We start from the raw sequence: 27,453 nt of genomic DNA on the forward strand, positions 1-27,453 counted from the left end.
TGCAGCTATTGCTTGCAGTCCTAGGTACTTTTAATTCACACAAACATACTTCATAGTGTGGCTAATGTAATGATTCCTAAGCAACAGAACACAGTTTTGTTTGTTTGTTTGCATAATAGAGAAGTTCTGATAATCTACTAATAAAGAGCAGTGCTAGAGATCAAGGACAGGTACTACCTCAACCAGGACAGGAAAAGTATAACTGCAATTGTATCCATACCATACATTAATTTTAGTGATAACAGACAGGAGAGTGCCTCCTGGGTAAATCCAAGTCTGATACCAGTGATATTTTTGGTGGGAAGCCAAAGTTCAACGTACAAAATAGACTGCTAGACCAAACATGGAAAAAAGTGTCTAGAACAATCATAATATGAAAATATGGTTACACTTGGCAAAAGTTTTTGCATTTACTGCTCAGTTATGGAAATAGGTCCCATCAAAATTATAAAATTCGACTTAAAGTAACAATTCTAAATTTCTAAAAAGTGACTTTTGCAAGTTTTTAACATTATAAAGGCAGCATAATTAGACCAGTCTCATGAAGTGTAATCACATAAGCTCCAGACAAGTATGGAATAATGCAGAACAAAAAAAGATATAACAAAAATTAATCTATTAGAATACATTTTCTCCTTTTCATGAGGTTTTAGCCTTAAGGTGGGGTTACAGTTGCTCCAACACACAGGAATATACTCATGCCTCCAAAATCCTGGCATTAAAAGAAACAGGCTGCCTCAATTCTGCATGTAGTGAATGACAGGAGATGGGGTCCTTGTAGGTGCATTTCAGAATTCCTTCGATGGGCTCTGTTGAGGAGCATTGCACATCTAAAAGTCAGCCACAATCCTTCTCTTGCATTACTGACAAAACATCTAGAAGTCTGTAAGACTAGTATTCCAAATCGAGACAACATTATCAAAACAATCAATAATGACAGTTCCTTATCATATAAATACAACAGTGGCATGTAATCTGTTATTGCATCAGAAATCAAAAATCTTACTTAAGAATTACTTAAAATAAGAACAGGAAGATCATTAGTCGTTCCAAACAATAGCTGATTATAGATTTAACACCAGTATAAGGTCAGTTTTTAGGTACTTAAGGCGTCAGATCTGCTATCAAAGTGACTTAGATAAAAACAACGAAGCAGGGAAATGAAGTTACCAGACTTTTCACAAGTGAAAAAAATCCATTAAGTGAAACACCAGCCAAGAACTAGGAGTCCAATCAGAATTTTGCAACAGCAGCTTATGCTAAATATACATATATGCCTATACATGTGTGTAGATCTATACAAATTTCATTTTTATACATTTATACAAGTAAAATTTTTGTGTGTATATGTATTTATACATGTGTACACATTTGTATACATAAATAAAATTTGAATATGACATCTGTAAAAAATAACACATAAATTATGTATAAACTTAAGAACTCGGAGGAAGTTCAGTCAATGCAGGGTCCTCACTCTGCCTAGTGAAGAACACATTTAGCTGTTAGAGTCTGGGTTTACATTAACATTTTGTTTTGGAGAAGTAAGGCAGATTCGAAGCGAATCTCTCAATCACCTTCCCACTCCCAGGTGATGGTTTGGTTGCAGAGCAGTGTTGATGCACGTGAACCAGGTTCCTCACAGGGAAAACTAAGCCAGAGGCTCTTATCCATGTGCACGACAGATGTCTTCCAAGCCCTAGCAGATACATAAAAGTCCAAACTGCTGATTGAGCATAAACATACTGAAGATGTTCAGTTGAGGAGGCAAGTCTCAATTTAGGCTGAAGTAAAATCTCAGACACGTACAGAGCAAAGATGTAGAGGCTTTGGCACCAATGCTACAGCCTGCCCATCACCTCCTACTGCACTGAGCTACTTGGCAGGAGAGACATAACCCCAAAGTAGCAGACACAGCAGCAGACAGCACCAGAGAAAGAACAGCTACGCTGTGCTCAGGGGACAAAGAGCTCGTAAGTTTCTGTTTTCTTCCTACTGTGCTTGCTGTTAAAGTACCTGGATAATGCAGTCAGATACATGATAAACAGTTAAAAATTCAGACAGCTGTGTCAGCAGCAAAGAATTTCTACACAACTGATAGAAAAAAGTTTCTGACAGTGTAAGTATTTGGTGATGGGGCAGGTGTACATCATAGCAAGTATATGCCCTATAAAACTAAATATTGGTCCACACTTTTGTAGTAAAGCACAATTTTTCACGTTTCAAACACCACCATGCTTCCGTTAGCCAGTTTCTTTTTACCCAATCCCCACCTTCCTGAAAGGAATAGGGAATGAGGTGACGCTTTGCTTCAATTGCCAATGAATTATTAAGGAAAAAAATACAATGTTAGTAGAAAGCAAATCCGATCTATTTATATTATGATTGTACTTAATGATTATGCTGAAAATAAACAGGATATAAAAAGAAGAAACATCATTTAATATGTATACATAATTTTACTATTCGGCAGAGACAAAATACCACCTTTTCTAACAAAGATGTTAACAAAAACTCTAACAATAAAGTCTTGTATAATGCATTTGGAAAAAGCTACAGTATTCCAAGTAATTAGAAAAATAATTAGAAAAATATTGTAATGGAATATCTGACAGTATCTGCCAAAAAGGCTGGGGAGTATAGTAACAATGTGTACAGCTGAGGAGGGGAAGGTGAACAGCTGAAGGGACAGCTGCTAGACTGGTTTTATCTTCCCTCTCAAGTTCTCCTACTTGGTAAACTAGGAAGTTTTTAAACAAAACATCACCACCAACAAAAGCAAACACAACCAACAGCATGTAAGTCAAAGAATGTAAGGCTGCAGTCTGAGAAAGAAACATGGTTTTCCATCCTTGGTCAAGTCTGATGTTCCTCTAAAACAAATGAAGTGACAGCTGACAGACTTTTAAAAAAAAGCCAGGTGTTCATGTGTATAGCTTTTATTAAACACTAAGCAAATTAAAAGAGAAATCTATGTATTTTTTAAAAAGTATACTGATTAATGCTCCATATTAGAACTAGATAAGCAGTGGGAGATGAGTTTCAAGAAACTAAAACCCAAAGTATGCTTTGCCATATTCATGTAACTTTGTGCATTCACTGTACAAATATTCCCCGCTCATTCACTGAGGGTACTGGCTCCCTTAAAGACAGCAATTCTTAAAAGTTGTTGACAACTACATCTGCTTTCTGCCAGATCTCTAAATTTACCCTTAGGAAAGCAAGCACGAGCATGTTAAGCTCAACCATCTCAACACAGAGTTTCTAAAATGAGTATCTAAATCAACAACTCGAACTGCTCTTGATATTCTACAAGCAATGAAATAATTAGGCCCATTATTGGTAAACTAATTTGCTACTGTGAGGCACTGAAGTCAGCAAGTTCAAAATATTCCTCTGATTTTTAATTTCCTCAGAATTCTGATCATTATTTCTTTGTGCTCTCTCCAGATGGAGGAAGGCCCTTCTTCCCACAGTGAAACTGCAAGTTGATTTGCAACAGTAAGAGAAAATTTTAATACATGAAAGTGCCAAAAATCCCCACAAAATAAGTTTTCTTGTAAGGAAAAAATATCTATTGAGGTCCAGGTAACACAGTTGCACACTGAGAACTGCTAGATTTTACAGAAAACCAGACATTCCTACCCCAGCCCGAACAACCTAAGAATATGAGAACTTTCAAGTAAAAGTTGAACTGCATTAGTGGTTAGAAGCAATGAAATCAGCTGCTCAACTTATTTTGAGGAGTTTCAGAACTATTTTTGAGGAAAAGGCAGCACAAAATAAAAAGGCACCAAATTCTGAAAACGCCATTCCTTTAAAAAGATACAAGGCATCTGTCTGGGAATCTGTAGTTATTGTACCAAGGGCACATTAAAGGGATGCAGTAAGCCTCCATTAATAATATCAAAACCTAGAATCTGTCGTAAAAGTTAAGCATATACAAAAGCATCATGTTCAGAATAGAAAGATGTGTATTAAAATTCTTTGACTAACAGACAAGCTATTTGAAACCCTGACCTAAAAAAAAAAAACAAACGCTCTTTTTTCTATCTGAACACAAGCTGTATGCTAAACAGTCTATTTTGCTTTGAAGTATATTCTGCTTTCACATTTCTGTTCTCAGAAGAATTAAGTGAACTCACCAAATTTAAAAAAGAGCCTTAGATATTTTTTCTTTTAAAGTCAGAACTTTCCTGCTCTGACCTGAACGTGCAAGTCAGTATTCGTGGCAAATGTTCATTACTAATGCTCCTGAAATTTGTCTAGCTTTTGAACCACACAAAACAGGTATATTCTCATACTTCCAGCATGGCAACAACAGACTCATCTGCTGCCAAAACAACAAACTCTTCATTGTCCTCACATCACATGCACACTCTACAAATGCATCTAGCAGCCACAGGGCCTTTCTGCATCTAGCAAAAGCTCATTAGTGTAAGGTACAGTACAAGTCAGACTACCAAAGACTTTTGCCTGGAAGAATAGCGAAACGTGTTCATAAAACTCAGTACGAAATACAAAAAGAATGTGATGCTTAGAAGTACCCCCAGCAAACCGACGCTTGTCAGATCTGGAGAGTCACATTAAAAAAAATGACAAATCAGCATAGGAAAAATTTTTTTAAAACACCCTAAATGAAACTAGAAGGAGATAAAGGTCTATTTAAACTAGCTGTATGTCTTTGAACATGTTCTGGAAGTAAGGAAACAGAAAACAAAAAAACTAGCAGGCATTTAAAGTAGAAATAAGTGATGCTAATAATGAGTGAACTAGTCAGATGAAGGCTATCAAATAAATTAGCAGGTCTGTATATTGCAACTTCAACAAAAAAAAGTAGGAGAAATCAACACTAATGAAGTTTCCATTTGATGGACTGGCTTGGGAAGACTGTGGGATAGAAAGGAACCATGAGGAACTTCAAAAGCGGTTTAAGCAGGCTGCACATCAAATCTTCAAATTGAGACATATACTTCTCTAACAGAGCATTTATCTGATACTCACTGGACATGTGCATTTTACAGAGGTTCCACAGTCCAATCTATCCTAATCTCCAAATCACAAGTTTCAAACAACATAGATAACTAACAAAAAATGGTGCTAACCAGCACCATTGCTGGTTTCTACAAAACCATTAGACTGACTGTAGAGAACCAAAACATCTTAGTGCCTTTTAAAGGCAGCCAAGGTCTCCACTCTATTAATTGTAAAGAAAATTGCATTTAACCTAGTCTTTGTGGTAAATCAGAGTAGCATACAAAGTTTAACATATTTGAAGTGTCTCATAAGAGAGCATTTCACAATGAAAAAGTACCCGGTAAGAAAGTACCAGATACACCATTCTTGAAGTTCAAGGCAACCAGGATCAGACTATGCTACACTCTGGAAACTGTTGAAAGAAAAGATGCAGCAGTTATTTATGCTAGTTTCTTCTTAAGATCATAATCATCTTGACATCTGAGATATGCTGGAAAGTTTAAAAGTTTCAATCCACATGTTTGCCGTTCCTGGAGATGTAAGCTGAGGCAGCAGGAGTGCAGCTCAAAAAAATTTTTAAATCCAAGTGTTTTTGCGACAAGTTGTTCCTATTATTTACACAGGCTCAGAAAGTCAGTAGGGAATATATGCTCTAGTATAACGGCAGGACTTAGTTTCAAATGGAAAGGCTCACTGAAAAAATCCAGAGTAAAGGAGAAACATCAAAAGTCATTATGTATTTATATTACATTAACTGCTAGAATATTGTACTGAAGAGACAGTGGTACTAACAATATAAATGACTCTAAATACAAGGAAAAATAAGTTTCTCAAAGAGAGAAGATATCAACTTGTTTAATTTGAAAACATTTTATTTCAGTTTATAGAACAGAAAAATATGGCTTGATCAAGTTGTTTTTAAGAAAATGAGTCCTACTTATGATAATGTCCAAAACAAAAAGCTTCCTGTCAGATAATTCATACTTTGGGTCAAACAGTCTACTAGAAAGGAGGAGGGGAAAAAAAAGTTCCTATCTGTCACTTTTGATGATGGTGCATCTTGCAACACTACAAAAACCAGTTCTATGTATATTTTAATGCATCCTACACTACGTCAATCTTAAAAGACTGACTGATCTCAAAATGAATATCTGAGATGAGGTTCTTAAAGTATTCTTTATTAATATCATTAGAAGTTGCAGAAACAACTTTCTTGCAATATAAAGGCACAGGGAGACAGTTTTGATAAAATATTCCAATTAACAGTAACTTACAGTACAAAAGGACATTTGTAATTCACATACAAACCCCAAACATCTCATTCAAAAAATATTTCACCATGTTCATCAATAATAATGGGCAATGACTAAAAATATAAATTGTTATTGTACAATAAATATCTGATAGGTGCAAACAGAACAAGATTTATTGCTCTCCACAATGTTTTCCCTGTAGTGGTTTGGTTTGTTTTTTTAAAGTTCCAAATTCCTTTTATAATCGGCTTTAGTAACTTATTTCTGAGGGAACTAAACCCCAAATCAAATCTGATAGGACATTCTGACAGTTACAGAACTGCCTGGAGGAGTAACCAGAACTGGCAGTGTTTGTTTCTTTTACAGCTTTAACACCCATACTCCACTCACTCACCGGGAAATGTGGTAGATGTTTAAAAATCAACTTTAGTGATAAGTCAAGGCTTTTATGGTAGGGTAGTATTACCTAGTCTGAGGGTTAGTCTATTTTCTTCAGATAAGTGGATTTTATGACAAGAAATAACATGAACCTTCTCCGACAGCTTGTGCCAGAGCAAGCATGTAAAACGGTTTTCAAATGAGGGGAGGGGAGAAATGAGAATTAAAAGCTGCATTGGGCATTCCAACTGCAGAAAACGAGACAGAGGACTGGGAGCAAATTAGGAGTATGTAGGCAAAGATGACTTAAAGTGAGAATTTCAAATTCTAAAATATCCTGAATATAATCACTTAAGAAATCAAAAAGTACTCTGCATCTTTATATGGCTCCACTTTTTGAGCTTTGAGAAAGAAGGGCCAGTCAGCGAGTTTGCCATTTTCCTCACCTTGCACTTGCAGCAATTTGGTAAAGCACCAGTTTCTGTCAGTCTTTTGATGCAGTATGAGAGGGATACTGACTTTGCTCTTGAAAGTAGCACATACTACCTTGATCAGAATTCTTTTTAGCTTGTAAGAAATATTATATTATACACGCATTTAAGAAATACTAGTTTCCTTCATTACTGCTACAAGAAGTAATATGCATACATTTCCTAAATGTATCTTTTTATGAATAAGACTTCAGGAAAATGAAGCATGATAGTAGTTCAAAAAAAAAAAAAAAAGGAGGAATAGTCAAACCTAGTTCAAGAAAAGATGTCTACAGTGAATACAGCTTAATCAATTTAGCTGGTAAACCAAAAGATGAATATTCAGTAAACTCCATTACACTTGAATTCAACAGAACTGGGAATGATGTAAAACAAAGTGCTAACTTTCTAGAAATTATTACTAAAATTAGGGTTTTATTCTAGTACAAGCACATAGTTTGAGAAGTTCTTCAAAGAGTAACCAAGGACCACTGAAATTTGAATTTTGAGAATTATTAGCTTCACTACAGTATAGCATTTTTTCTTTACTATTTGTTTAGAAACTAATAAACAAAACCATTTTCTTTGGTTTATGCTCAACTACACTGGACTAGTGAATTTTTATTTTTAGTCAAGCTTCTATCCCCAATTTAAATTAATACAGATCTTTTTATCGTAGTCTCTCTCCAATTCTCAAATTATCTCTGTTAAAAATAAGTTTGCTCATACCATGATCTCCTACTAAACAGTCATGTGTATATACTGGCATGAAGGGTAAAAGTTTTGTACAATAATTACATTAAGTCATATTTCCAATGGCAGAACTATAAGACATCAAAGGAATGTTAGTTCAAATGACATTTGAGTTTATGATGATCTTAAAAAAAATACACAATGTCTAAGCATAAACCACAGTGTAAAACCCCCTAAAATTAGACAGTAGACGTGAGAATCCTGCACTCACAGTAGGAATGTACTGCACAGCATTAACATGAAAGCCTGTTAAATTTGAAATAATGCAGACAGCTATATTTACCCGGATGTAAATGCCACTTCAAGGTGTTTAAACAAACACAAAAATGAGACAATGATGTCAGGAAAAAGGCCTTTAAAACAGGCCATCAGTCTAACTTGACTTTCCAAGTAAGAACATCAGCTTACAAAACTGTGACACAAATGCAGTTTTATGTAAAGTACCCTTTGACACACAAGCTGTCAATTAAGCTATCACAGTCTTTTTTGACCTACTCCCTTTTAAATAGTTAGGGAGAAGAGTCAATAGTAGCTCAAGTTTTAATTCAGGAAGTACCTTGTCAGTTTGCAAAGGAACATCATAACACCATAAAATTATATTTTTATGGTATTTATAAAACTCATAAACTAGGGTTTTTTTTATTTTCTCTTTTTAATACATAAGTTCAAAACTTCATTTTCTATGTGTCTTTGCAATAGTGTTTTAGCCAGTGTTGCAAAAAATTTTCGCTGTGGACTACCTCACATTGTTACTCAATTGTGCAAGGTATTCACGCAGTTCTTTTGCGGCTTGGAATCTACCATATCGCTTCTTTGGGTTGGCACACTCATCCAGCAAGGCCTCAAGTCGGCCGTCTTTGGCAATTTCAGCTGGGGGGTCATGAAGTAGTCCTCCAGAAGTGCCACGCCATGTGGCATGTCTTGATAAAAGATTCTGACAAATAGCGTAATAATTGTGGTCCACAGTGACACGAGCACAAAGAATCTCTTTCGAGAAGGACAGACAAGCTTCTTTATCACAGTCATCAAATTTGCTTTCATACCATACATCCCAGTTTTCAGGCTTATCTGTTAAATATAAGGAGACAGTAAAAAAAAAGTGAGAGAGGAAAGAGCACATGTGCGTCCGAATACAGTCAGAAGCTCAATACGCAGCAAACTGGTAATATTTAAATTATAAACCAACTCTGTTTAGATGAACTCTTAAATGTTCTGGTCTAAGATTGCATCTGACAGTTTGATATACCCTGCTTCTGAAATGGTCCTCACAATATAAAAAATAAGGGAAAGAAAGAAACGAGGGTAAAATAGACAGCAAAGGGAGGGAAGCAGAAAAAACAGCACACTAAACACATGAAATCTACATTCACACACATACCCAGAGGAAAAAACGTAGCACAAACAAGTACAAGAGAATGATTCACAGCTGAAGTTGAGAGAAAAACAAACAAGCAACATGATTTATTTTAGCAACATAGATTTGGTTTCTCCATTTGCCCTGGGAACTAACACTGGCAAATGGTCTATCAAAGAACAAAAAAACCCCAAAACATTGCAACGTAATTGCCATAAACTTCTGAAACATTATCTTCCAACCACTTACTTTAGACATGGTAGTAACTAAGAAGTGCATATAAAAAAGCAGAGGCATTACATGTAATCTTTGAAGAAAGAAAAAATTGTACAAACCAAATGGCATTTACATACATGGATAAACCCTTCTTTATATATATTAAAAACATCATCTAAATTTGAAGGTATAACTAGTGGCCTTGTCACAAAGCTTTCTTTAACTTAAAATCTGATTTACAGAAAACACCTTCTACAATAACACGTAAAACGTTACTAACTCTGAGATCTCCTGAGTTCTTACCACTTTTTGTTAAAAAAAAAAACAACAAACTTTCCTCTTAAGTTTCTAGATTACTGCCAGCTTTGAGAAGAGGTCCTTATCATAGAGTCTCATAGTTTTGCAGATCTCTTTTAGCACTGTGATGTACAAAGAAAAATTTATCCGTGTTTGGTAGTCTCTGAGCTGACTATTGGTCTACTCATTTATGGTGGACTGCAAACCAGATTAGAAAAAAAAGTGTACTGAAGGATGACCGCTAAAACTATAAAAATATGATGTAAAATTTGTACAATGAACAGCAAACTGGAAATGGAAATAAAGCTAGCAAAGGAGAATGGGAAAAAAAGACTTCAGCAAATTCAACTATGATATCCTACACAGAGTACAATTAGATATTACCGTACGGTGCAATTGGAAAGAATGTACATATTCACATATCTAAACAGGCATATTCATCACTCTAGACAGAGATTGTTTAATAAAGCTTTCCAGGAGATTAATTAAATCAGTACTAAATGTCAAGTTTATACAAACACTGAGAACTTTCTTGTGTCCTCATTTGTTTTCTGTGTTCTTGATTGTCAGATTACAAATCATGCAGCAAAATCCTAGTTAGATACAAATTAGTCTGAGAACTACAGACCGCAGATGTAAGTTCAACACTTTCAGCATTGAACTCTGCAAGATGCTACTTGCTCCTATTCCATGTACACATCAACTTTTTCAGAGTTCATTTGGTCATCTTTGTGACTGAGCAATTCAGACGTGCTCCAAAATCCAGTGTCTTAAGCAGTATTATTTGAAGAGGGTGGAAAATAAAAGAAAAAAAGACAACAGTTTATTTCTGTGGCCTGTAAGTACTAAAGTAATATACTGGATATCCAAGACATGACAAGGTTTTCTTGGTAGGCTCAGATAATTTTAATCTAAGCTGCTTGAGAACACATAATAAATCTAATAGGGGAAAAAAAAAAAATCAAACCAAAAACCAAAACCCCACACTACCCAAAAAAACCCATACTTCCTCTAGAAAAGGGCGTGGACAGAAAAAGTAGTCTCAAAGTTAATTCAGCAGCACAGCATACAAAGTCTATTTGCAAAGCTTAAAAAAATCCATTCACCCAAAGCAAACTGGAATCACTTGGCCTATTGCCTTGAACTTCTGCGGAATTGAAGGTTTCATGTTCAATGTCTGTAGCCCTTCAGTCTGTAAAGTTTTCCTTATAAGCTCAAAAGAAATATAAACCCATGTAATGCTACTTTGTCAAACATCTCTCCTGCTGCCACTGCTTTGAGGTTTAAAGTTGACAGAAAGATGAACGAATTTTCACTATTCCCTTTTGAGAACAGCACTAAAATGACTCTTTCCTTCAGTTCCATTATTACAGAGCACCTACCTGAACAGCTGAACCAGAGGCAGGCTACGTAACTAAGGCAAAGCAGGCAGTAATACTGCCTCGTCATTCACAGAAAACAATGCCAAGACTTCCATCCTTACAGACGTCTGGAAAAGGCGAAAGGAACCTCTCTCTTTTAGCTAAGGTAGGCAAGTCAGTCAGCCAGCCCATCTGTCTATCTGTCCATCCATCTGTACAAACCCATCCAACATCCAAACGCTCTCCTCCCACCTACACCTCTCCATTTAAGCAGGATTACAGAGATTAAAAGTATATGTAAATCAAGTTCAGGTAAACTCAATGCTTCGTAAAATTGACAAATTGGTCGAGTTAATTAGTAGTTTAATTGCAGAAGAAAGCTAATTAGTTTGCTAATTAGTAATCTAGTTATAAAGCCAACAAAATCACAGAATCACAGAATGTTAGGGATTGGAAGGGACCTCGAAAGATCATCTAGTCCAATCCCCCCTCAAAAAATGGGTATTTAGCAACTACCATACTTTAAATATTGTGCTTGCAGAGAAAGAAGAGACATGGGGTGAGGGGAGGGGAGAGAAAGAAGAGACTTACTCTGTCTGATTAACCTTTTGTCTGCTACCAGAACGTTTTCTGCATCTACAATGATAACCTTCCCATCTCTCGGTCCAACTGCAAAGTTGTCAAAGCTGACATCAAGGAGGTAGAGTGCAAATTCAAAGTCATTATTTGTCAGCTGCTCAGCTATTTCCATTAATTGCCAGGCCAGATCCACTCGTTTCTCCCATGGTGCATTAAAGTAACTCCACAGCTCTTCTCCAACGTAATTGACAGCCACCATTCTTCCACATGCTCCTAAGTACTTTGCGAATGGCCAACCCTCATCAGATGGAAAACTCTGTATATAAAGAGATTTTTTAAAATTTTCATTAGTACAAAACAGCTTAGATTTTTAAAAGGCTGTTCAATAAAATTTAGGAGAGACATCTGTAAATATCCATCAACACTACATTTCCATATACTTCTAAGTTTTGAAGGGAATGAAAAAACAAAACATATTCATGTGAGCAAGAGGCCCTGCTGGACTACTAAAGGGAAAGATACATATTTTCACATACGCATGCACAGTTCCACCAACTATCTTTTTCTATTGGTGTTTTATACACATCTGTTGTACTGACGCAAGTGTACTTCCCACCAAGATAATTTTGCATCTGAAATTTTTAATTAAAACCAATTTTTTTAGTAACCTAAAGGAAAAAGCTTTAAAAAGTGATAGCTCCTTCTTCCCGCCACCCCCGCCATTTTCTCCAGTTGACTGGATTCCTTTGAGGATCCTCTCACTTGAAGATGTCTCACAGGAAGGATTACAGAACAAATTAAGGTATAAAAAAAAGCTTAAGCTTTCTTATGCCTCTAGTACTCCTTAACAATCTCCCTCTTGATTAATTGCTACATACGTACACTGTGTGTTTATTACACACAGCCACATACAATTTTTATCAAAAGTAAAATCTGTCTCCAGTAGTAGCTTTCATGGAAGTCAACATAAGAGACTGAATAGTAACAACATACTACAAGCTACTGTAAAACCCAAAACCACACCAGCATGTTTTTCCTACTTCAGTTGTGCTGAATGTGCCCTAAAGCTTCAATATGAACAGACAAGCATTTCAAAGGTATCCTCCATACTATGCATCAGGAAGAAATCATAAAAACATTAAATTAAGAAGCCTCAAATGCAGAGAAGTTAGCACTCCCTAAGAATATAATGGACACTAATTTTAACAGTTAGGAGATACCACTAAGTGCACATGCTCCTTCCTCACGCACTGCCTTGCTATCGTGTCACCAGAAGCAACTCGTAATCAATTCTGCAATGATGATGTAGCAAAGGTTTTACCACACTTAGGTTGAAAGGCATGGTGGGCTTCAGTCTGAATGGAAGCCTTATACCTCCTGGAATCCATGATGGCAGAAAACATTTACAGTAAATTGCGAAAGAGACACTGGAAGGAAACACATCACATAGAACAGATTTGAACTACAAGACCAGTCAGGGAAGAGGTGCCCGGCACTCATCCACCTGTGTACGTATCCCACTTTAAAAAAAAATTTAGAAAAGTTAGAGTGCTTACATACCCAGTCACCATAGGCTTAGAACCTGTTCCTTCCCTACACCCCTACAACAATCCTTAATTTATATATCTATGTCTGTGCTTCCTTTGATAACAGTTTTGATCATTTTATCTTAAGCACTAGGCATCAGCTGACGCTAAGTCAAGGTTAGACTACTGATGTTGGTCAGACACACTAGAAGCTCTGTAATACACAAGGAACTGCAAGGCACATCTACCCCCAAGAATTAATGCTTATTCTTGAAATGCAAACAGCAAAGTTAAGGCTATACTCAATTCACACACTAGGACTTTGGATTTAGTATTAAAAAAGCCCTGAAAAAAAAATAGATTTGCTTAGATCACGACAGTCAATACAATAATATAAATCACCAATACACACTCCAATCTTTACTCACAAAACGTGCTTACATATTTCACTAGTCATTTTCTGTATATGCTTCCCTGGCAGGAAACAAGTTTCATTAAAAAGACTACTAACTGGCCTCTGACCCAAAAGGTCATTGGATCAAGGAATCCCCTAGCAATATCCAAGAGGAAAATTCTTACAGTTGTCTTCTCTACCTTTTAAAAGACGCTGCTGGGAAACACACAGGAAGAAAAAACAAAACAGGAACACCTGCTTGGCACTGCAACAATAGTTATAGTGAATTTTCGGGATTTCACAACAGCTGCAGGTTTCAGAAGGTGCAAAACAAAACCCTGTGGAGAGATTGTCTCCATCTACTAAGTTATTTGAGTACAAAACTGGAATCTTAGTTACAGAATTTTTAAGTACAAATGCTACTAATGAAAAGGTTTACTGAAGCACATCAAAGACCCTCTTATGGATGGGCAACAAAAGTGCTTCCATGGCGCAACTCCTCCCAGCAATTCATACACAGCTACAATTCCCTTCTCGCCCATTTTGAATCATTATGTGAGGAAGTACAAAACTATACAGGGGTGACTAGGAAAAAGGAAGTAATTATTAAGAGTCCAGACTGTACTTCCTCCACCCAAGAAAAAAAAAGGGTAAAGAAAAGGGTTGGCCATTCCTTTCCATTTCCATGCTGCTGATACTGGAGAATGTCACTCTAACACTCCATGTGGCTCTCACTTTAAATCTCCAGCACAGAACTGGAGAGTTTCCAGCCCAGCAAAACAATTCACCTCCCTACAGCATACTCATTTCCATCCTTCTAGAGGCCTTTCAGACAGGGAGAGAACATTCAGGACTGAAGTTTCTGCTCTGGAAGCACGCTCCTTGCCAACTTCTATGCTAAGTGACTCAGAGCTCTTCCTTGTTTTCATAATGTCAAGTAAAGAGTGTTTATTTATCTTATTTAAAATATACACCTGTCAAATAAGAAGGAATCGATGTACTTCTGATCACATGGCAGAGGAGAACCTGAAGTGTTATCCTCCAGCATAAGGGCAGCCCTTACTAAATTTTTATTTTGATTAAGAACAGAAAAGCTTAAGGCAAGTATTATTACCAAAACCATAAAATACTTAACAGAAGGTAGCATCTGAATACAAGCCTCATGACATTAGGACACACTGTTTAATGTTATCTAGCTACTCTCATTAAGAAGATGAGCTTTCCAGTTTGCACAAATGAAAAATGCCCATTTTCACATTTATGTGGCTTTCATTAAAAGGGCATGACTTAATGGTCATTAAAACACTTCGGTATTGATATAACTAAAGCATTCAATAAAATGTTATGGAGGCCCTAATTGAGCCCCTATCTAAAATGAAAGCTGAGTACCAGGTTAACTTGTACCTAGCTTCCAGCAGTCCTTGCTTGGAACAGTTAAGAACATTGCAATTTGTTCATCTACAGTTTTAAAATTATTTAATATTTTAAATATAATTTTGAGACAGTAAAAATATCCATTTGTTCATGTGTTAACACTATTTGATAATTTGATCCTACTGGAAGCTGAGCATCCATCCCAGACTATTCTGTCCTCTGTGGAATTTTCAAGGACTCTTCAAAGTTTCTGTGTAGCCAATCTTGTCTATATGGTACATATGAAGAAATTAAAATAATAATAAATATATATTCTTGACTTAGTTTGCCCTCTATATGGCAAAAGCCATTAAGCTAACCTCTAACATGGCAAGCATAGAAGACAATTTTAGGGGAAATAACTGTGTTTAACATTGCAAAGAAGAACCTTTCTTGGTTGGTCAAAAGGACATCAGACTCATATTCGTAACAGAAGAGCTTCAAAGTTTTTGGGGTGCCTAAAGGTCTGGACTTCTACTCTATTTTGATCACCTGATCTACCCACACAGGCAAATCTGGTCATGAGAAATCCTGATGATACAGAACTAACTTGATGGTTTTGAGACCAGTATTTTCAAGCTGTGATACTATGTAATTGAGATCTAAACCTCTCTTACTAGCTGAATCTACTATGCAATCAGGATGATATTATCCAGTCTTCAGTTTTTTTACCTGTAAACTTCAGGGCAATTTATGAAGGTGGTAAGTAGGGGCAAATATCCACTAGTTCAGGGCAAGTCAAGAGCCACGAAGATGATTAGGGGGTGGAACATCTCCCTTATGAGGAGAGGCTGAGGGAGCTGGGTCTCTTTAGCTTGGAGGAGACTGAGGGGTGACCTCATTAATGTTTATAAATATGTAAAGGGCAAGTGTCATGAGGATGGAGCCAGGCTCTTCTCAGTGACATCCACTGACAGGACAAGGGGCAACGGGTGCAAGGTGGAACACAGGAGGTTCCACTTAAATATGAGGAAAAGCTTCTTTACGGTGAGGGTAACTGAACACTGGAACAGGCTGCCCAGAGAGGTTGTGGAGTCTCCTTCTCTGGAGACATTCAAAACCCGCCTGGACGTGTTCCTGTGTGCTATGATCTAGGTAATCCTGCTCTGGCAGGGGGATTGGACTAGCTGATCTTTCGAGGTCCCTTCCAATCCCTAACATTCTGTGATTCTGTGATACACTCCACAGTTAAGAAGTTGCTTGGGTTGTTTGGTTTGGTTTTTTTTCCCACTTCACAGAATCACAGAATCACACTTGTTTTGTGGTTAGCAAAGTAACCTTCCAACAAGTGAAGTGTGTGCTAATTCAGTGTTCCTTACTTATTCTACAAACAGACCAATAGTCTACAAACAGTCCTGCTTATGCCTTTGCCTCCCTTTCCAAATACAAACTCAACCACAAACAGTTGAACCTGGCAAAGGCCATGCTACCATTGGAAACAAAAGTGTCCATCCCTCCCTACCCATCAAGCATGCTCATTTCAATCCCCTCCTCTATGTCATCAGGAAAGCAATGCAGCTGGTACTTGCTGGGCCGGTGTTCAGTTGGATCAGTAGCCTGATCCAGCTCACCACATCACCACGTCATGCTAGTACTGACAAAAGGAAGGGAGAAGGCCTGAATAGCCAGGTGCAGAAGAGAGGAAAGGAGCTAAGAGGACCTTTCCTTTCCAGCAGCAGCAGGGATTTATGTAACGGATTAAACTGATTTTGAAAGTACAGCGTTACTCACTGGTACACTGATCTTCAAAACACATCTATTATGCTTCCTGCATTGTGTACATCAAATTTCGTTTCACACAAGGAATTCTAGGAGCAGTTTGGTTTATTAAGAAGTGAACATCCCAAACATTACTAGTAAAATATCTGCATGCCATACTGTAACACAGATATATTTATAACTCTGTGGCAATAAAAAGATCTTTTGATAACAGGAGGGCAGGGAATCCTGCCAACATCTGCACATGGACAAACAACATCTCTGTTTTGGCTCCCTTCGAACTGGCATGTAACGGCCACATCTACACTTCATTACCCAAGTCAGTAGCCGAAGAAGGGGATAAAAATATGCACAAGTGCCTCATTCAGCAGTTTTATATTCACTCGGTGAATTTGACAAGAATATTAATTGAAGTGCAGATCGGTTGTCTTTGCAAGTAGAGATTTGTAACTTTTTGTACTATTCTATTTTGAAAGCATCCTTCTAGATGAAATTGCAGCTAACTTAACATGAGGATTTTTTTCTCCTTCCTGTATTACCAACATTTTGAAAGCCAGTAAGACATGAACATAAATTTGTACAGTCACTAAACATGTTTTCCATGAACAAGCTGCATTTAGAAACAAAAAGCTTAGTTGATAGCTGCCAAAAATCTCACGTTTCTGTGGAGTAATGCAAAACATTTTTTTAGTTTTTATTTTAATTCTCAAATTAGTAGTATAAATATTTAATTAGATAATTTTGTACTTGAATATGCTATTTGAAGACTTAAAAATGTGCATTTGACAAATAAGATAAAAACTAAGCTCTTGTTCAAAACCAGAAACAGCTATCTGACAAAAGAATCTGCAATTTTGATGCACTCACTCACATTTTATGCGTGAATTTACAAAAACGCCATGGAAACCACAGACAATTAAGCTTTTAAAAGTGTTTTAAAATATAGTAATGCATATGAAAAACTACAAACAGGAAGCTTAGTAAGTTTTCCCTCATTAAAGTTATCTTTCTCTATTCAGAGAAATATGTATAATCTGCTAACAGAAAGATAGAAAACAGTAAATACGACAACAACTTCTGCTACCTCCATTCCCAGTGACGCATACACCAAAAAAATACTTTAGTTGACCTAATTAGTGTAGCTATAAGATACCTCTTTAAGCAAGGCTTAAAAACTGAAACAAAATCTGTCCAAGGGACAAAGGACATTTTGTTTCTGAAAGAATAATACTGCATTTATGTCTTTAAAAAAAAATACACTGTAATCTCAGAACAAATATTGAGAATTAATAGGGTGAATTTATCATTTCACTGAAGCAATAAACGCACTATCAGTGCATTTGTCTTCCTCACTTCCATCTGTCTAAACATGAGAAGATATACAAATCTGCCACTGGTTTTGAATGTTCAGAGCTGTGAATTAGATTATGCAGTGAAGACTCACCAGCTTGAAGCTGATAAAGCCTATTGTAGTCTGCAATAACACAAATCCCCTTTGAATTAAACACTTAAAAGAATAGTAGTTTACCATAATCAAGCATATAATTCATCCTAATACTCAAGTCCAAAAAAAGCCAAAACAGTTTAACAACTGACATCATTGAGCTACTGTTCCACTGTGCCATTAAAAAAAAAATATCCTTTTCATTTTCAAAACTACTCTAGAAGGTGCTACACATCACTACCAATTTTTGTATAAAGTGACATCTATCTAAAAAAAAAAAAAAAAAATATGAAAAGCTCCTTAAATATGACAACATTAAAAACCATATGCCAACAGAGCAGGGACTTCTTTTCCTACTCCTTATGACCCTGAAGACCTTCATGGCACAATTACACTCTTTGTGATGCCCTTGCTACAATCATCCTACCAAGCTGTGTTTGCCCAGGCACAAACTGGCATGGCAAGTAGTATTTAAATAACATGCCCTTCCTCAAAAGGAAAAAAATTCGTTCTCTCTCAGAGAGCACTGTTGATTCTGCAGTGCAAACAGAAGTAGCGCTTGTGTTAGTCACCAAGGCAAATATGTAAACTCTGGAACCACAAAGGGCTGGAGATCAGATTTTACAATAAAACTTTTCAGATCCAAGGAGGTTAAAAAGCATGGTCTAGACGCAGATGCCTTCTTTTGTCAGGAAATGATCTCCATTCTAGAAGATATGTATTCAAATATATTTGTGAATGCTAGTGAGTATAATGAAAACCATTTCATTCTCAACTATATGCCAAGTCATTTGACATTCAACTAAAACTCCCACAGAAGTTAAGCATATACATATCTACAGCCTACACCGCCACAGTGAAGAGTGTATTTAATTGAATATCCCAAATATTAGTGTTCCTATTGAAACTATGTTTCTTTAATTCATTTGACTTTTGTTCAGTTTTATTACATTTCAACCAGTTACTACATACAATTCATGCCAACAAGAGGTACATATCAGGCTTCATTGACACACTATAGGGCAAAAATACACAGACAACTCTAAATACTCAGAATGAGAAGTTGTGCAATGATTAAGTTGAACGCTTGAACTGTGAAAGTTATATTTCACAATGTTAGCAGAGGTATGTCATTTCTCCAAATAAATTCATGAATAATGATTAAATGCAAGAAGCACAGTAAAGAAAATTTAATGTCATATTGGTTGTTACCTGTTCAAATTAGTTTTTAGTTCATAAAAGTTTGTTCAGATTAAATTTGCAACAGATGATAATGACCACTATCTGCTTCTCATCAGGTATGAGTCTGGAATATATCACTATAAAGTACTCCTAGCAGAGATGGCCTACTCTTATTTCTGAAAGTTAATTTGCAAAATTAAAGAGACTAAAACAAAGCCTCAGTTACTTAATTCAGGGAAGTAAACCACAGCTCCCCTGCTACATCAGACATACCAGAAGCAAATGGACAACATCGGTATTTCAAGGTTTGGAATGTGGGGTAACACACTTTTTTTGTGTTACTGAAAACTGCTAAGAGTTACAATTTATCATGAGGATTTCTATGTAAGTCTGTACAGTGATTTCTCAGCAGCCTCTAGATTAAGGCAGTCATTCATCATAACACATAGCCCACAATAACTTCAAGCCTTTCTAGACTATTCTAAAACAATCCCTTATACTTTACTTCTATGTCTTCACTTTAGGAAAGTTTCACCAGAAAGAAGGATGAAAATAGCTTTGATCATTTAAGGTACATAATTAAACATGGTAACGTGACAAGTACCAGCCAGTTCTGGCCTAATACGTACACTCATATGTCACTGCAAAAACTAACTCTTCAATTTTCAATACAGTCAAATCAGTGGAATGTTCTTGTAACATGAGGCTACTCAATTTTAATTCAACAAAACAATCACTTTTAATTTCTTTTTAAAAATCTGCACAATGGAAATTCAGGGATGGATAACAAATTCATCTCCTTTCTCCACAATACTTAGAAGCATGTAAAACAGGAATGAAGAAAGACTAAAGCCTCAATTTAACACCTAAAATTTAAATCCTTTGATTTCTGAATTTTCTTTTCTACAGGCACCAGTTGACCGATTTGTGCAAAAAAGAATTTTAAGAAAAGTTAAGATCTGAAAAGGAAAAAAAAAAAAATCAATTTACCCATAAAGTAGCACTTGTAGAGACATTCCTTAAGCCTAGTTTATGTTTATTGCAAAAAAGAAAAAACAGCTTTGAAAAAAAAATAGTCCAATTGCATGGGAGTAATTTGAGGGAGCGGGAAGTCACATTTATAATCATCTGCAGCAGACTATAGTGAATCTTTAAAATGAAATAATATATGAAATTGCAGAAAATCAAAAAGCCTCAGAGCAACTGGAGATAACATGACTAGCAACAACTGATCTCAAACTAGGTTTTAACTTTTTCATAAAAATCAGAGGAAAATATGCAACATTTTAAAATACTACACAATAAAAAACACTATGTCAAAATGCCAGTATCTGTATGAGCCATGACTTAAATAATACAAGTCCACTAGAGGACATATCAGGTAGAGCAGATAACTGCCTTAAATCCACTACTGGGTATTTAGCACCGGAATTATGTATCAGAAATGTCAAAGTGAGCAATGAAGTTTAAAAGACACCAAATATTAAAATTGTGTGGCATTCAATCAATAGAAAATAACCTATGACTAGAGCAGCATGTATGATAAAAAAAGAAGAGAGAAATCCCAGGCAAGAAAATTTGCCTATTTACTTCTTACTGAATTATGTATGGATCAGCAAAATAATTCTGTAAAACATTTGGCTAAATTGCTACTTTGAGTGAACTCAGCACAAGAAATTGTTTCAAAGACATCACAGTTAATGTTTTAATATATGTTTACCAGATGTCAACTATTGTTCTTCTCGTGACAAAACCAAACAGAAACCCCAATGATGACATGAAGAGAAACCAGAAGAATTTTAGGTTATGTGGCAACAGACTGTTCATGCAGAGTGATTATACTAGGAACAGAGATACAGCTGTTGGTTTTGATGGAGTTTTTTTCTACAAGGAATAACAATGATCAGAAGTTGTGAGAAAAATAAAGCCATTAAACTTAAGTATTTAGAAAGCTAAATACATATCTGAGGGAAAGGCAATGATTTACACAAACTATTAAAAAATGCAGAAATACTGCTATTTTTCCATATAGGTACTGGAATTTTTCTTAGAGTGGGAAAAATCAATGTCTTTGAGACTTGTAATTTACATACAAGATACAAATGTTCACCATCATTCTTTGAGGAATCTCCTTTTTAAACAGGTTGTTAAAAGCTACAGCTCAAGACTAAGTTGCATTAATGCACTCTGGAGATAATTCTCAGACATCTTCTATAGTTTGAAAAAACACCCACATTAATTGCAAGCATTTTATTTATTTTTATTTTAATAGCAAAGTTTGTGTACAAACTTCAAGTTTGTTTTGAAAAGAAAGCAAATGGACTGTCATCTTAATAGTGCATCTGGCAGTACTGTACACCAACACAACAGCCAGCACAAAGGCAGGACTGAGTATTGCAAGACCAGCTCTAGATGCACTTTTGCCACAACAATTGAACTCATGTTTCAGTTTCACCAGGACAGATGTAAACTGTCTTTTTAGCCAATCATAACATTTTACGAGAAATACAACCACCTTACTGAAAAACACTAGTTTCTTACCTAGAAACAATTTCTTGCTTCAGCAGTAATGAGTTATACTGTAGTTTCCCCAACTCCCAGAACAAGGAATTCTCTGCTTTGCCCTGTTTTGGGGGCATTTGGTTTTGGGGCTTTTTTTTGTGTGTAAGTACAAAACAAAACTTTGCCACAGGCCTTCATGTGTTGGATGATGCGTGGTTGCATACCGTGGCTCATGGCATGGCAGCTATGGTGGCACGATAGCAGCTCAAAAACTGTTAAGAGACAGGCTCAGCGGCTCTAAATAGGAAATCTGGAAGCGGATAGAGATCAGTGCAGGAGCTCGATGGAAAATAAGAGGTATGTCTAGAGAAAGCTTAACTATACTATTTCCCCAAATCCTCCTGTTAAACTGCTTCGGTTTTGGAAAAAATCTTGTTAGGAACTGGGGTGGGAAAACAATAATAAAAAAAAGAGAAGAATTTTTGTAAGAGTCAAAGACTGAACAACAATCTTAGCCTCTGGAAATTAACAACAGGCAGCAAACATTTTTGGTTCTGTAACAGTAAGTTTATGTTTCTATTTGCCAGTGAAGATAAAAATTAATCATGTTACTTCATAAAGCTGAATAACATCCATTACTTGAGCGCACATCATGGCTAAAAACAATGAAGAAAGTTTCCCCACTACAGTTATTTTTAAAAGGCAAACTAAAAGGTGGGTGGTTTATAAAAAGTCATAGGGTGAGGATAAATCTACTTACATCCATGCTGGTTCTATGAATTCTGCAAGAAGTGATTATTCACATTGCACTCAGTCTGTAATCCAATTTATTTTTAAAATTTTGCTATTTCTTCACAAGGCAACCTTGGCTGACCTACCTTTGTAAGTGTTTGACGCACACAGTCATCATACTCAATTCTGAATCAGATGCCATGCACAGATCCTATCCTCCAGGTGATTCCTATTTAAAATACTCTGTTTTCCATTAAATGAGTTGAAGGGAACAGCAGCAAGTTTTGTTGCTTTTGTCTGAATAAGCTGTTCATGTTTATATGAAATATTGGTTTAGATGTAGCAAATTTTGATTACAAATCAGAACTTATTTTACTATAAAGTATTTGCCTTTATTGCAGAAAAGGACTAGAGGAAGAAAAAAGCCCCAACCTATCAGAAGTTAAATCTTAAACATTAACACTTCAAGTTAAAAGATTCTTTCTTCAACCCCTGCATACAGGTTGTTTCATTCAAATGTGAATTCAGATAAAAAATGTGAGAGGATTTAATTACTGACCAGCTTAGCGTGATTCTATGGAAGTAAAAATAATATTTTAATACACAGAGAAGATGTAAACTGTACCAAATAATAATGCAGATATCCTACCAATTGCTTCATGAAGTAAAATGGCAAAAGGGATTGAATTCTTCACTGAGCACACCTATGCAACTGTTTAACAAATGTGGATAAAGAAGGTTAACAAGAAAGCTACAAAAAATACAAATATTGAGTTTGGATTACAATAAGTAATCTATAAAAAACTGTGCTGTTTTACTACTGTTCAGAGACTTGTAACAAAAGTGTACCATGCTATGGCTTAAAGCCCCACCTGAAAACTTCCTACAGCAAAAGCTGTCAGTCAGCTGTGACAATATGCAGTTTGTAAGCAATGCCACTTCAGGAATAATTCATACTCCAAATAGACTTCAAACTAAAATCCCAATCTCTGATAAGAAGTCTTACAATCCACAAATTACTAGCTCTAGTAGATGATTACAGTGAATTTTCTATTATAAATCAAAGATCAAGCTTTAAATTCAATGCCTATTTACATTTGGTTGCTCCTATAACTTAATTAAACAATGCAGAACTTTAATGCACTGAACACTGGGAATTTAGAAGTTCTCTCTGCTTCTAAACCAAAACTGTTATTCATGACAGTGTTTTAAACACTCACAGTAGTGTTTCATGAAAAGCTCAAGGCAAAAAACTAGCAATACTTTTCCTTGTGCCTTTTGGTGACAGACTATCAGTTAAATGCAGCGAATTTTTTATTTATTTCTTTATTTAAAATTAAAATCAGAATCTTCACACGACATCATGCAGGTTTCCTTTCTTGGAAGCAGCTGATTTTTTAAAACAAGCCTACAAGTCTCATTCCCATGCCTGTATCTGCTCTCATCAATGCTGCAGAAACTACCATAAGATGTTTTACATATCTTATGTATAAATACAAGCAAACTTCTCAGCAGTTACCACTTCTGGAAAGTAACTTCACCTCTCATTAAGAGCACCTTGCATCTCACTGTTGCAATAGCTTCATAACACAGAACTGCCTGTTCCTTACATGTTTCTTGGGTAGAGGCTGAGAATGGAGTGGTATGTGACATGTTATGCAAATGAGAAGAGTTCATTCGTTTTGATATATTTAAGATATTTCATTCCCAACTGAGGGAAGGTATTCAAACCTTCAGTACCCATTACCAAAGCTGATAAATACTCTCCTGGAGAATACATTAAGAGCATTTCAACACACAAAGCTGGCCTGAAGTTCCCCAGAAATATTTTCCAGGATATGCTTATTCATCAAAATTTACAAGACTCTGCAAAACACTTTTGATCTGATATGAGGTGACAGACAACTTTATCACGCTCTGGACTGGTAAAGGCTGCCGCACTTCCCACCAATCTGTCTTGCTTTGCTCTCAGCAGCACCTTCACTAAGATAAATGGCGAGCAAAGCTCTTGTTAAGTTCACGTCCAAAGATTTTCATGTCTTCAACAGATTTGCTTGACAGCCTCAGGGCTCATCAATAGCTTCTCAAGAAGCTGATAGGAATCAAGACTCTTACCTCCACCAGTGCAGCCCACTGCCTTTGATCCACCCCACAATAGTAAATGCTGCAACTGTGCCATACCCTTTGTCTGTAAAGAACACATTGGCACTGCAAATTATGAAGAAACTTACAGAGCTGTTTTCTGGCCATCTACGTCTATGCTCAGTATGCTGGAACCAGTGTTCAAAACCAAAACCGTATGAAATGCAGCCAAAACAAATCAATTCACAAAGAATTTCCAAACATATTCAGCAAAGCAAAGCAGTTCTGATTTTCTTACTTAAGTGGAGTTTCCTTCCTCGCTGTGCTCAGAAGCAACTTTACCCTAAAATGGAAGAGACATACTGTACCCAAAGTCCACTGAGAAGCAAACTGGAAACTTTGAAAACAAAACCCCAGAGCTGTACATGGAGAGACTGAAGGGCAGGAGGCATACTACACAAAAACATATTTTTGATTAAGTAGAGCTCATAAATGCATTCTCTAGAAATTAATCGGTAGGTGAATTTGCTGGAGGGTAAAGCCTCCAGCACCGCTTTTTCAGCATTCGATATTTCTTGGCCACTTACTAGAGAAACAGCAGATGTTTATAAGAGTAATCATGCAGCGATGCTTTCAAATTTTTGCAAATAGTCTTTTTATCATACATTGGATAAAGCCAAGGACAGTCCAGCAGTTAGACGAAACAATTCTGAGTCCAAACTTATACACTAAAGGCATACTTGGAGTTCCCTCCGTAGTAAGAGCCAAAACGCAAAGCTCCCAATCTAAATAGACATGCAATAGAAGAAACTGAGTAGTGCCACAGAATGAAAAGAGTTTCCTACAAATTTTGTCACCTAAAAATTTACGTAACATGTTAAAGCACAAATTTCTGGTCTGCACACGTAGCCAGTCCTCCTAATTAAAGAATATAAAAGGTGTAACAGCTGAAAATAGAATACTGTTCATTTACCCATCACTCCGTTTTCAGGCTATGAAATACCTATTTCTAATTTTTGCCAACAGAAAAATAAAAATCGTGTTTATTTCACATTAGAACACGAGTCACATGAGTCAGTTTTTTGACAGGGAAAGCACAACAGCATTAAAGTCTCTACCCACCGTCTATTAAACTAGACCCTAAGAAACTAATCACCAATTCCCACAGCTGCCTAGGAATATATGTACTATGGGAGGTGCCACAGGATTAAAGCCTAACGCCTAACTGAAGGAAAGGTACAATGCACCAGAAAGCACCTGCCTTACAGCATGCCGCTCCCCTGCCTCCTGCGGAACAGCCGCCGGCTCCCACCGCCCGGGGCCGGCCGGAGGAGCGAGAGCCCTGCCCAGGTGAGAACGGCACGAAGGATGGAGGGAGAGCGAAAGCCTTCAGGCACGGCAGCACCGAGGAGGAAGAAAATCGGGAAAACGCACTAAGACTTCGAGAAAGAAAGAAAAACTATGAGATTGAATGAGATACAGAAACGCCTCCTGCCCAGAGTGGGAATCGGAGACCCGCTCCTCAGCCCGCCCAGCTGCTGTCTTCACATCAGAGTGACTGTTAGGGCAAAGACCCGGAGGAGGACCCCAGCGCTTCGCCGCTGTTGAGGCCAGCTGCCCGGGAGCCCCGCTCCCCCCCGCCCACAGACACAGCTGCCTGCGCCCTGCGCAGCGGCAAACGAGACCCCGGCCGCGGCGGAGGAGGGGGGAGGCAGGGCCACGGCGGGCGCTCGGCTGCGACGGCGCTTCCAGCACGGGGCCCGCCGGGCCCTGCCCAGCCGGGACGGCGGGGGCGGCGGTGCAGCACCAAGGAGAGCAGGCGGGGGCGCGCCCACAGGGGCCTCCCGGCCGGCCGGGCGCCGTGGGGCGCGCTTACCTGCAGCACCAGCGGCTCGGGGTTGAAGGCGAGGGTGATGAGGAGCTGCATGCGCTCCGAGTCCTTCAGGTTGCGCAGCAGGAAGCTGCCCGAGTCCTTGGTCTCGGCGTAGCGGCGGACCAGGCGGTCGAGCAGGCGCTGCGAGGGGCAGTGCACCAGGTCCGACCAGCCCTCCACGGCGTCGGGGGTGAGGAGCCGCACGTCGCCGTTGAGGCTGGCGAACTCGGTGGCGTGCAGGGCCTGGAGAAGGTCGCAGCGGCCCCTGCCGGTGGCGCGGCGGCAGATCTTGGTGTCGATGTCGGCGAGCTCCTGCGCGGAGCCGAGGCGCTTGAGGACGACGCGGCGGCTGCCCTCGCGGGGCTCCCCGTACCGCGCGAAGTAGACGTTCTTGACGTTGAAGAAGTCGAAGAGGCGCAGGCGGCCCCAGCTCTCCAGCCGCAGCTGCCCGTTGAGGAACTTGCGGCACCAGCTGGTGCCCCAGCAGGCCGGGCACTTATTGAGCTGCAGGAACCGCCGCTCCGACAGCTCGTTGCGCTGCAGCGAGGCCAGCAGCGAGTGCGTGTTCAGCACCAGCGCCGCCGCCAGGCTGCCCAGCACCGCCAGCTTCACGTAGCGGTACAGCCGCCCCAACTTCAGCGACACCAGCCGCAGCATCGTCCCGGGCCGGGCCCCGGGCCCCCCACCCTCCGCCGCGCTCGCTCCCCGCCCCGGCCGCGCCGTAGCTCCGGCACCAATAAACTCTCCGCCTCGCCGCTCGCCCGATAAAAGGCGGCCAAGTTACTGAGGGGACGGCGGGGAGGGGGAGGGGAGGGGAGGGGGGGCGGTGCCAGCAGCCCGCCGGCCCGGGCGGCCCCGCCCCCGGGGGAGGGGCTCCGCCGCCGCCGCCGCCGGTCCCGCCGCCGCGGAGGTGGGCGCGAGCCTCCCGCCCCCCTCCGGAGGGGTCTC

At 38.3% G+C, this 27,453-nt stretch overlaps 1 protein-coding gene across 1 annotated transcript; it reads right to left on the reverse strand.

Annotated features, from left to right (window-relative positions):
- Positions 1–6,134: 6,134 nt before the first annotated feature.
- Positions 6,135–27,174, reverse strand: DIPK2A (divergent protein kinase domain 2A). Its single transcript, XM_068406404.1, has 3 exons — positions 26,509–27,174; positions 11,651–11,954; positions 6,135–8,899 (listed from the first exon to the last, which is right to left on the reverse strand). The coding sequence occupies exons 1-3, from the start codon at positions 27,160–27,162 to the stop codon at positions 8,568–8,570; spliced, it is 1,290 nt and encodes a 429-aa protein (XP_068262505.1). The 5' UTR covers positions 27,163–27,174; the 3' UTR covers positions 6,135–8,567.
- Positions 27,175–27,453: the final 279 nt, after the last annotated feature.

The sequence above is a fragment of the Nyctibius grandis genome, chromosome 8 (assembly GCF_013368605.1).
Source record: "Nyctibius grandis isolate bNycGra1 chromosome 8, bNycGra1.pri, whole genome shotgun sequence".
NCBI lineage: Eukaryota > Metazoa > Chordata > Aves > Nyctibiiformes > Nyctibiidae > Nyctibius > Nyctibius grandis.